Source organism: Periophthalmus magnuspinnatus, chromosome 4, assembly GCF_009829125.3.
Source record: "Periophthalmus magnuspinnatus isolate fPerMag1 chromosome 4, fPerMag1.2.pri, whole genome shotgun sequence".
Taxonomy (NCBI): Eukaryota; Metazoa; Chordata; class Actinopteri; order Gobiiformes; family Gobiidae; genus Periophthalmus; species Periophthalmus magnuspinnatus.
Genome location: NC_047129.1, coordinates 28,314,853 through 28,326,862, shown reverse-complemented (window position 1 = coordinate 28,326,862; position 12,010 = coordinate 28,314,853). Strand labels below are relative to the sequence as shown.

At 39.0% G+C, this 12,010-nt stretch overlaps 1 protein-coding gene across 1 annotated transcript in view; it reads left to right on the top strand.

The window, feature by feature from the left end:
* Nucleotides 1-12,010, top strand: part of tprb (translocated promoter region b, nuclear basket protein) — a 34,606-nt gene that overhangs the window by 19,875 nt on the left and 2,721 nt on the right. The window contains exons 37-46 of the mRNA XM_055221099.1: nucleotides 255-548; nucleotides 1,218-1,372; nucleotides 2,000-2,080; nucleotides 2,158-2,337; nucleotides 2,886-3,002; nucleotides 4,135-4,185; nucleotides 6,525-6,618; nucleotides 8,825-8,976; nucleotides 10,601-10,657; nucleotides 11,195-11,283. Of these exons, the coding sequence (XP_055077074.1) occupies nucleotides 255-548; nucleotides 1,218-1,372; nucleotides 2,000-2,080; nucleotides 2,158-2,337; nucleotides 2,886-3,002; nucleotides 4,135-4,185; nucleotides 6,525-6,618; nucleotides 8,825-8,976; nucleotides 10,601-10,657; nucleotides 11,195-11,283 (1,270 nt within the window). The remainder of the gene's footprint in view (nucleotides 1-254; nucleotides 549-1,217; nucleotides 1,373-1,999; nucleotides 2,081-2,157; nucleotides 2,338-2,885; nucleotides 3,003-4,134; nucleotides 4,186-6,524; nucleotides 6,619-8,824; nucleotides 8,977-10,600; nucleotides 10,658-11,194; nucleotides 11,284-12,010) is intronic.

Sequence of the window (12,010 nt, the reverse complement as noted above, 5' to 3'; positions counted from 1 at the left end):
CTATTTAGGAAAGGTTCAAATTGCTCGTATTTGTTTACCTTTTTCCAAGAGTAATGCTTGAATTGATTGCTTAGTATTGATAAGTATCTAGGCAAGTCAGTTAAATACATACATTACAATACTTTGCATTGCAGTGTGTATGAGTAACGCCAAAGGGCAAAAAAAAGAGCAAAAATGCCATGTGGTTAGTTGCTAAATTTTGACCACCTCATTACAACTTAATTGCTTTAAAATAAATGTTTTCTTCCCTATAGCAATGCAGTCAACAGAAGCCCCTCCAGTTGAGCACGTGACAGTGTACGGCAGTGCTAGCGGCTCTGTGCGCTCTGCTAGCCCTAATGTACAGACCACGTTAGCTAGCACCATGCTAACAGTGCAGCAGGTCCAGACGCAGGCCACCGCATTTGTCCAACCAACGCAACAACAGAGCGTGACCCATTCAGAGCCGGCCAATCAGGATCCTCCTCCTCTGGTGTTTGAAACGACACCTAGCAACCAAGTGGAGTGGCCCTCAACATCCTCCACCTCCTCCTCTGTGTTTGGGACAGGTGAGAAAATATTTTGCTAGATACTTCAACAGGTTGTTAAACATGCACTGTGTAACTTTTTGGTGGGGGTCAGCAACCTGCGTGTCATTAAATGTGTCTATCTTGCATTTATTAATTTCTAGGCCTTGAAAAACATGCGTCGCTGTAAGATGTCACCTGTAACTTGGTGTAATTTGCTTGTCTCCATGGAGATGAGTTTAATACCATTCTTCCAACTGTGGAACATTCTAGGCAAAGCAATAATATCTGTTTTGTGTTGTATTGCTCCCTCCTCATGGGCTTACTGAGTTGTAATGTAATTGATACGTGCATGTTTGAGTAATTAACCTTCATTTGAGGTTCCAGTTCTCATAAAATGTCTTTCACACACCTCTTCTCCCCTCCCATTTAAATACTTAAGCATCTGGGTATAAGCAGGGTTAAAAAATTATGGGTAGCCATGTTTCAATTACTTAATGATCGTAATGAAAATATGCTTCTTACTACATTTCAAATACCAGGACACATTTACATTATGGAAAATAAAACAGATCAGAGTAATTAGATAAACAGATCAAAAATCAAGTCAAATTATTGAGTTATTATTAAAACCAGAAAAATCACACTATGTCTTCTTTGAATTTGTAGTTTCTTCAGCATCATAAACCTTTAAAGACTTTTATTTTTCAGTCTCTGCTACCCCGGGCACCTCATCGATGTCCAAACGGCCCAGAGAGGAAGAGGAGAGCTCGACTGTTGTGACTGAGGCAGAGGTTCCATCTGAAGACACCTCCAGAGCTCCGATCTCCAAGAAACTGAGAATCATCCAAAGAGTGGGACCAGAGGTGAGCAGAAGACTGTTTAAACCTACGTGACATACGGGAAGAAATGTACTCATGGTCTAACACACGGATTATAACATAAACACTTCAGTTCATACTTATGCTCAGTTATATTTGTATAAAAATGTTCAAACTGGGTTAGGTTCCCTAACAACCACCAGAAGCCTGGCGGTTGGATCCCATCTCTGACTAATTCATACTGGGGGCATGGTGGCTGAGTGGTTAGCCTTCACGATTCACAGCAAGACATTTTTGGATTGGAGAAAGTGAAGTTTGCATGTTTCGCCCTGTGTCTGGGTGGTTTTCTCACTTCTACCCCAAACTTCAACCCAAAACGTGCACCATAAGTAAAATCCTTCAGCTAAAGTAGTCCAAGACTAGGTTAAGATCTGGAGATGGGTCTGGAGATGGGTCACTGTGGCACCCACTGCTCTTGAGACAGGCCCTAGTGTCAAATACAGTGGACAAATATGAATGTGGTGGTCAAAGGAGCCAATGGCGCAGATTGGCAGCCTTGCTTCCAGAATTTGAACCCAGGGCAGCTGTGGCCAGAGTAGTAGCTTGGGAAAAGTGCCATATTAAACAAATGCTTTATTATTATTTAAAATACAAATTGTTTTTTTATTTCAGGAGGAGATGCTGACTGAAGAAAGTGCTGAGGCTGAAGGGGTAGTGCCAACAGACAGTCAAGACGTCACAGAAGCCTCTCAGGTTAGGTTAAGATAATAGAACATATATTTAGTCTCCTGTTGCAGTAAGTGAAATAAATTTGTTGTATTTGTGTTTAGGATGAAGACTTCCCAGCTCTAGAGGAGGAAGAGGAGAGTACAGTGCCTCAGTCTGTGATGGAGCCGGAGGGGCCTCAGGGCGACGCCTCTGAGCTCGAAAAGGACGTGATTGTGATTTTAACTGATTCTGAGAGTGAGGAGGGCCAAGAGGAAGAGGAGGAAGAGGAGGAGGATGAACAGGTACTCTTGTCTTTGTATGAATTATTATTGTTCTTAATAAATGTGACTTTGAGAGGCTGTGCCTGATTTTTTTGTCTTATAATATTGAAACGATTTGCAGATATCCATTTCCTACTTAAATAATCCATTACCATCATCCTTTTGCTTCACTGTGATGAGTTTATATAAGTGTGTTTCTCAACTTTCAAGGGCAAAGTTGGCCATTGTACCACTGATAACAACAACTAGCATGCTAACGGTTCACTAGCATTACCTCCTGGTTCGCGTTTGATTAAAATGCTTTATTATTAGATACAAACTGCACACACTGATTTTACAATATATTTGTACTGTGCCAAAAAATACCTAAACTGCATAATAATTATAACAATGTTTACGACTAATTTATGAAGCTACTAATGGGAAATCATGAGTAAAAGAAAACAAAAAAGACACTGAGTAGCATGAAGAGCTTTATGGCACACATTTAAATGATTTTGCCTTTTAAAGAAAAACAGACTTTGTTTATTGTGCAATGCCTTATAATACATGCTTCCTGTGTTTTGTAGGAGTATGATGAAGAGGAAGAAGAGGAGGAGGAAGAGGAGGATGAGGAAGGCGATGATGATGAAGATGATGAAGACAGTAACAAGGGCGGTGGAGACGCAGAGGTCTATGATTATAAGGTAGCTGCCACTTGAATACGCACACATTTTAATTAGCATCTGCATTTGTACGTAAAATGTTTTTGTAAATTCTTGAGATGGAATCGTCTCTAAACCAGCACTAAACTCGGACAAAACGAAGTCTAAGCCAGACTGAACCAGGAGGAGTTCAGGACAGACGCATGGGGCTGTCAGTTTGCTTGTGAACTATTGAATGTTGTAATAAAATAAATATCCACGCAAATTCTACTGTTGTTCTGTTCATAATGAGGCAGCAGCGTAACAGCAGCCGCTGCATGAAGCACCTTAGCCTACTCAGCCACACAAAAGGCCTATCTGCTAAGAGCGCTCCCCAGTCCCATTGAGACAGTGTGCTAATGTGGCTTTCTGTCAACGGCCTCAGACAGTGATTCTGCCTCTGCTCAAAAAGAGGACCATAGTCAGCGTATCCACAATCTCACATTGCCCAGATCCTTTCACCTGGCTGTGGCTTTGCCTCTGTGCAGCAACTGTCCAGGCCCAGGAGGTGATGAGCTACACTGGGCACTTACGGGACGAAAACATAATTCTTTTGTCTTACTAAACGAAAATGGCTGTGACGTACACGGACCTATTAATGTATTTACACATATTTTAGAGAAACGAAAGGAAAAGAAACTACTCGTCTGGGTTTGAACACGGATCTACGGTGCCAAAGTCTGAAATTTTACCTAGTGAGCTGAACAAAGCTAATGTGATCAGCAGTGCAGTAATTCTCAGAATGGCTAAAATAATTACTCAAAAAAAACCCCCTCTTAATTAATTCTATAACTTCAATGTCGTAGAAAGCATCCATAATAAATACTTTAATATATTGCAAAACTGTGTAAAGGGACTGTGTTCTTCAGCCAGAGCCACCCCAAGCAGTGCCATCATATTGACAGTTTGATCACAGCTGATTCATGTTCTCAGGAGAGAAACCTCAAGCACAAAAAATACATTTTTGTTCACAAGTTGAGAACTCGTGCACGCATTTTAAAAATTTTTGTCAATGTGAAATTATCATTTTTAAATTCATATTCTCTTGAATAATACTATACAAAATTCATATTTATCTGTTTTCGTGCATAAAATGTACACATTTTAATTTTTCCATGCACTTCTTAATTGACAGCTACCCCCCATATACGACGTGGAAGAGGAGGAAGAGGAGGATGAGCCAGAGGTGCGTTAGCTGTCACTCATAATGCAATTTCATTTATAATATGCATAGATAGATTTCAGTCACATCACATAAGTCTGAAAACTCAAAGAAAAACAAAAAATGGAATAAACTCCTGACTTTCTGAAGCCTGTGGTCCATGCAAGTGTCCAGTGTCAAGTTTTGGTGTAGACTGAGTGTGACTAAATGAAGGGCTAAAGTTGCCTGATGCTTGTGACTTTGATGTTATTTGAAAAGGACTGGGTTAAAAGCATAAATTAGCTCATCTGTTTTAGTTCCAAGTCACACAAGTCAAGATCAGATTGTTCAGAGTTGAGTCTAAAGTCGTTTTCACACATTAGTGCTCTCTGGCCCCAGTGCGCACTAGATTTAGTTTACTTCTCTTTTGGGTCGGTCGTGTTCACATACACCGTGCATCATTCACCCCAAACACTGCACCATGAGCCACATGAGAGCCCATCAGCTGATCGCCAAAATTATCTCCATGCGCTTCAAGCTACAGAGCCCTGTGAATACATACACACACATGAACACAGTGGTCTTTTCTTTCACCTGTGGCTAAATACACTGAGGGTGACAGCAGAGAAAGACCTTTCTCAATGACACACACTCACGCTCACCTGCACAGAGAGAGGCAGGAGGGAGACGTGTCACAGATTAACTTGAACCAATTAGCCTCAATGGACAAATGTGTCATAACAGCTCTGCAGTGGCCCATTCATACAAATATAGGAATGACGTGTTAACGATGTCTATAAGATATTAATAACCATAAAACAATTCTATTTTCTTTTTATAATACAGTACTTTTTCAGTTAGAAGTAACATGTTGGGGTTGCCAACATATCCACAAGTAAAATACATGTTTCTGAGCTAAAAAGGTTTGGCTTTGACTGAATTTAACTAAATTCTTGTCAAAACCTAAACAAGTTCCCTGCCATAGCACATCTGTCACATCTCAGACCAGTGTAACTCTGCCCCTGTGTTAATATTGACTTTAGTTGTTTACTTTCCCCCTCAGTCTCTTTAGTCCATGTTTTTGGGGGTGAGTCAGTGTCTGAAAGTGGACAGCTAATGATCTTTTCATTTTTAATCTTGTTTGAGGAATTTTGAATTGAGGGACTGGCAAACATACAGCTCAACCATAACTTAATTTCAGTTTAAAACTCATGATGATTTTATCTTTATTTTGCTCATCTTTGTTACAAAAAAATTAAATATCTTTTTTTAATGATACCTATAAGAATTTTCTGACAATATTTTGACAGTGTGCCAGTGTAGTGCCTTTAAATGTCTTGGTTTATTTATGATTTATGATTTAAAATTCACGCAAAATGTGAATGGACCATAAAATTAACCTCAAAGTGGCAGAAATATCACTACGCTCTTACAGGATTGCACTAGATGTTGTTCTGGAAAATAAATAAAATGAACAGATACAACTGCGATATTAGAGAGAAATATTAGAGATATATTTTTCCCACTTCTGCTCTAGTCTAAAGTCTAAAGTTTAGTCTGAATTATTCTGCAGTTTCCCTAATCCCTATAGATATTCCCGCTCACAGACTCATAGATGCCAGGTAAAGATGACTTTTAAAAGTGGGATTTTTTCCCCCATAAATTAACTTAAACACTTCCTGGAAACACAAGTTTTCCCACACATTAAGTGGCATGTATGGAAATGCTGGAGTATATGGGCACTGTTTAAAGGGCATATTTGTTCCACCTAACCAAATCCAGATGGTGCTCTGACTTCCAAAATGTGTGGGAATAAAGCGTTTTTACAATGTCAGTCTAATACACCATAAAATATTACGTTTAGATTTTTTATTTATTTATTTTTTCATGAGCAAAACATTTCCACCCACCTTGTTCTATGAGTATGTGACTATAATCAAGTTTTCCTCTATATCTGTATCATTTGTGAGATGAGACCAGAGCCTCAGTTGTAACATAACCACATATCATTCAGGGTAGCCAATACTAGTGTTGTCTCGATACTAAAATTTCAAACTTGATTTCGATATTAAGGCATTGACTCGCTCGATACTCAATACTGATTCCACGATGAACATTAAATTGAAGTATTATGGCCTTATGTCTGTTTAATCCTTCAGTCGTCCATGGCGTATGCTGTTCTGTGTTGTTGTACTTGTTCTCATACAGCTCAAGATTTCTAAAGCTGTTCAGAACGATTTAATATTGGATTTTTGATACTTTTGACAACCCTACGTGGAATATAGTACTGTTGTTGTACATTCCCAACCTTGACATCTTGGGTTATTTCATCTTCTTAAATATTACTCATGATAAGTTTTGTGTGTTTGTTCTTGTTTTCCCAGAGCGCTGATGTAACGGACCCAGGCACAGAGACAGAGGAGAGTGTGGGGGCGTCGGGCTCCACCCAGAGACAAGCCGATTCCCAGACACCGAGCTGTAAGATCCAGGAAGCCCCATTTAACCTCCACCTAACATGTGCTCACTCTGCCAACACACATGAGATATCAGACACAGCATCACTGGAGCACGTTGCCAGTCTCATAGCATAACTGTCTCATTCTACCGTCCAGACCCTGCGGAATCTGTAGGTGTCATCGTCTACGTCTTTGGCCAATCAGACACGATTTTAAAGCCAAAAAGACACAAGCCGCAGAATACATTTCACTGACATCATCGGTTTATTTTTCTTGAAAAAGGACTCGGGCAATTATGCTATGAGGCTAACGAAATGCAATCAGTTGATGACAGTTGATGTCTGAGAGGAACATTGTGTTCCCTCAGATTGTGGCGGCGGGGGGGGGGGGGGGGGTTGTTGCATGCATGTCTACGAAGGAGTGTTCAGCAGTTACCACGGTGATACAGTGCACACATTAGCGAACACGGATACTGATAGGTTTTTAGCTTGAAAACGTCAGGAAACAATACAAAATGGATTTAAACGACAGATTTTCAAGAGCCCGTGATCAATACGAGCACCTGATCCTGTTTAGGTGTTTGATTTTCAACAAAACGGTGAGCGTGATTAACTGAAAATCAGCTCATCTCAGCTCAATCTGTTCTTTATGGTCACATGGTGTTAAAACAAAGCTCAGATTAAAGTCTAGATTTAGCTATGTTCATTTATATAAACACTATGCTTCAGACAGAGCTCTTCTTTGCTTTGGTCCAGTTATTCCTCACTTTCCTTACACATACTGAGCATCCTAATTATTCACAGCAATGTACAAGTGCTTGGTTTTACAGGATATATTCAGATTCCCAGACACCAAGCTGTAAGATTCAGGAAACCAGTCTAACCCTCACCTCACACGTGTCTCTGTCCTAACACCCATTAGATATGAACTGCATCATGGAGCAAATGTAATGTGTTGATGTCTGTCTGAGCAGGAAAGGAGAGGAAAATACAGGATTAAGGATAAACAATGGGGTCTTTATATCGGTCCCCTCATGTTACAGAGACATATAGAGCTCGACAGAATGTTATTTAAACCCGTCACATAGAGGCTAGACCAGTGCTTCTCAAACTACGCACATGGACTCTTCTGTAGTTCAAACATTTGTTGAATTAAGAGTATTTAATCCACATTTTTGTCCACTTTTGGCCTAGTCCTTTTTAGTGCTGGTGGTACTCTGTGGAAGGCCAATTTTTAGGTAGTACTTGTAAAACATTTTAATAAGAAGACTGCTAAATATAATATATAATGTGTAAACTGCTTGTTTTTTTGTTAGATGCACTTGAAGCAGATCTAGATTAATTAATTTTTAGGATTTTAGGTTTATTTATGATCACTTGACTGGCTTCACATTATACTTTTCGATTTGCATTCCTTTCATCCTTGTGTCCTTGCATCCTTGTGTACTTCCTTCCTTGTGTCCTTGCCTCCTTCCTTCCTTGCCTCCTTGTGTCCTTTCTTGCTTCTGTCCTTTCTTCTTTGTGTCCTTGCTTCCTTGTGTCCTTGATTCCTTGTGCCCTTACTTCCTTTGCATCCTTCCTTGCTTCCTTACATTCTTGTATCCTTGCGTCCTCCCTCCCTCCTTGTGCCCTTACCTCCTCGTGCCCTTGCTTCCTCGTACCTTTGCTTCCTCGTGCCTTTGCTTCCTCGTACCTTTGCTTCCTCGTGCTCTTACTTCCTTGCTTCCTTGTGTCCTTCCTTCCTTGCCTTCTTGTTTTCTTGCGTCCTTGCTTCCTCACTTCCTTGCCCCCTTGCATCCTTGCCTCACAAGTGTGACTGAAATGAACAGAACAAATGCTCTAAAGTACATTTTTAAAAGTTTAGAGCAACTTCAAACTGTTTTTGTGTATATTGATATAAGAGTGTTGTGTGTTCAGATGCAGAGAATCTCCTTCCCCAGTTTAGGAAGCAAACGACAGGATGAAAACCTAATGGCCACTGGCTGAGAGTTTAATTTGAACATAATTAATAGCGCAGTAACGTGTGAAAACGGACTAAATTTGATGTACATTTTAATCAATGAGGGACAGTCCACATAAACATTAACTAACACAAAAAAGAAAACATTTTATTTTGCCCGTTTATTTCCTCATTTCCAGTCGCTGCCGTTCACGGAAAACACTTAGTCACTCATTTGTTTGATTTAAAGTACCACTTCTAGTAATGCAATGTACTTATTTTTGTTTCAGATGAGGGCAGTTCAGCTGAAGCCTTCTCCACTGAACAACCAATCACAGGCTCCGGTATTCGAATGCCACAGTCGCCGCGGAGATCGATGCACCAACCGTCACGTCTGAACATCCACCAGAGCTCAGAGCTGGGCCCCCCCACTCAGGTCCAGGTCAGAAAAGACGTCCTTTAAAAGAAATATTCAACTAATTATTTTCATTTCACAGTGTATCTAAATCACGTTTGAAATGTTAGTATTGTATGGAAGCCCGTTTCCGCCATGAAAAAAAAAATAAAAGCCCCACAGAAAGTCGAAATTACGAGTTTTAAACTCGAAATTACGAGTTTTAAACTCGTAATTATGAGTTTAAAACTCGTAATTATGAGTTTAAAACTCGTAATTATGAGTTTAAAACTCGTAATTACGAGTTTAAAACTCGTAATTAGGACTTTTAAAACTACTAATTATGAGTTTAAAACTCGTAATTAGGACTTTTAAAAGTATGAATTATGAGTTTATAACTCGTAATTTTGGGAATGTAACATTTACAAAAAGTGAACCTTATCAATTTTGATTAAATGAATTTGGTATTTTAATAATTTCCTCAATAAACCAGCGGGGTTGTGACCAGCTGGCACTCTGCTCAGACCAGGAAAACGAGCGCTCACAGACACAGAGCACAGCTCATGAGTGGTCAGAACAGCACTCAGGGCCCACTGATTTGTTCAAGACGCCAGAAACTTTACTGGAGCTTAATTTATTCATTTTTTAAAAGTATGTAGGTGATAAACATAACAGTCCTCCTCCTGTCTCCTCTGCTCTGTACACTCAGTTGCAGTGTGCTACAAGCTCAATTAAGACTTTAAAAGTTCTAATTACGAGTTTTAAACTCATAATTAGTAGTTTTAAAACTCATAATTACGAGTTTTAAACTCATAATTAGTAGTTTTAAAAGTCCTAATTACGAGTTTTAAACTCGTAATTACGAGTTTTAAACTCGTAATTACGAGTTTTAAACTCATAATTACGAGTTTTAAACTCATAATTACGAGTTTTAAACTCATAATTACGAGTTTTAAACTCATAATTACGAGTTTAAAACTCGTAATTTCGAGTTTAAAACTCGTAATTTCGACTTTCTGTGGGGCTTTTATTTTTTTTTTCATGGCGGAAACGGGCTTCCATAGTATTGTGACATTGACCAAAGGAAAAAAAAACTTGATAAGCGACACAAATTTATTACAGTGATATTAAAAAGTTCTATTATTTGACGTTGAAAATTACATTGTTTAGTTCTGATGTAGACCAAGACCCTAGCCTTGCCAACCCTAGTATGAGCTGAAACTTTAAGTGCTGGAAAAGTGATATTTAACTCTAATGCACAGGGCTGGGCATCATGGGAAAAATCTTTATTTCTTCCTTCATATTAGTATATCTTGATTTATTCATTTTTATTTTTTACATTTCTTTCATAGACATTGTCCTGACAGACTTATAATAAACGCCAACACAGAAAATAGTCACATTTCTTGCTCCAAAGTGTGAGTTTTGTTCCAAACCGCATGTTTTTTGTGACGGAGAATTGACTGTGGACTTCTGTATTTTAAATCCCGACCTTATAATTGACTAAAACATGACTGACTCTATTTAAATTGTTAATAGTGTATGAGCAGCTCTATGTGGGTTATTTCACACTGTGTTAGTTGTGTGGCACTGCTTTTTCCTTAGTTGAACTTTTACCCCACGTTTAATTTTCAACTGTGTAATGTGTAATTATGATTCTCTTTTTTAACAGCGCATTCCTGGTCGTCGACAGTTGGCTCAGCTCGGTCATAGTGTTCCTGGCAGCACAGTAAGTAACACAAGAGTGGGTGTTTCGACATGAAGTTTAATCATTTTCCATGGGTTATAGCTTCGTTCCACCTTTTCCTCTGAAACGTGTTATCCGCAACATTTTGAGTACTTGTTCCCAATCAAAAGACATACAATTTTTACGTTTTGAATCATTATTATCATTATAATGGTCAGAATTTGTCATTATTCTGAAACCCATGGATATTTTGCTTTTCCTAGGGTTTCTGCTTCTTATTTGTGACATTTTGAGGACTTTTACCCATAAATCAAAAGATACAATTTGTTTAGTTAATCATAATCACCATGGCAACAGTCCTAATTTTCCATCATTTTGAAACCCATACATATTTTGCCCGTTCGTAGGTTTTAGCATCCTGTTACCTGCCAAATCCAAACATATAATAATGGGTTTAAAAGAGTTAATCGTTACGGCAGTGTTCTTAGTTTTCCATCATTCTGAAACCCGTGGACGTTTGGCTCTTTACAATATTCTGCCAAACACATCTTTACATTGATTGTTTGGTTTCCTTCACAGCAGCACTTTGAGGACGATGACAGGATGGTTCCCAATGCTCCGACCCTAGTGGCGCCGCAGCGTTCGGACGGTTTTGACCAGTGCATACAGTAAGCCTCATACCAGCACCACCTCTTATTTTAAGGAGCTGTACCTTATTTTTTTATTTCTTATGCTTTTGCTTTCCTTGTTTTTTACATCACAACCTGTCTGCTTTTTATGTTCTGCCTGACTCATACTTGGAAGTTACAGTAAATATTTAAAAATAACCGTTATATATAGGTTACAGCGGGTTGAAGAAAATGGGTTTCTTGAACTTTTGTCTACATTTTATGAACGACCCAAAGCCACTCTGGAAATATTGTATGTTTTAAAAAGGAGACACAAAGGAGAGATCAGACCTGAATGTCAAGAAAACTCTGTTCTCAACGCGCCATTTACCCGAAAAGACTCAGGACAAGTGTTAGACTTTTCTTCTACTCTGATCAGAGGGGGGCGAGCACAGAGAAGAAGCTACGCAGACTGCTTCTTCTCCGACGTCCCCTTTTCAGTAGAACAACACTCTATTCCTCTCCCCGCACTGACATAATCTTTCGTATCTTTCAGTTCAGGTGACACAGCTTTTGACCTTTCACCCACACCCTCGTTTCTTGTGATTTTATTCTCACTGAAACTCTGCCAGCCGCCATATTGTATTTAAAACTCATTATTTCTGACGAGGAAATTAGGACAAACTTGATTTTTATAGTGTGAAAAGGCCATGGGGTAAATAGTTCACTCCCCCTGGTTTAATTCACATTTAAAGTTTATTTTTAAGAATTATCATTTTGTTTTCCA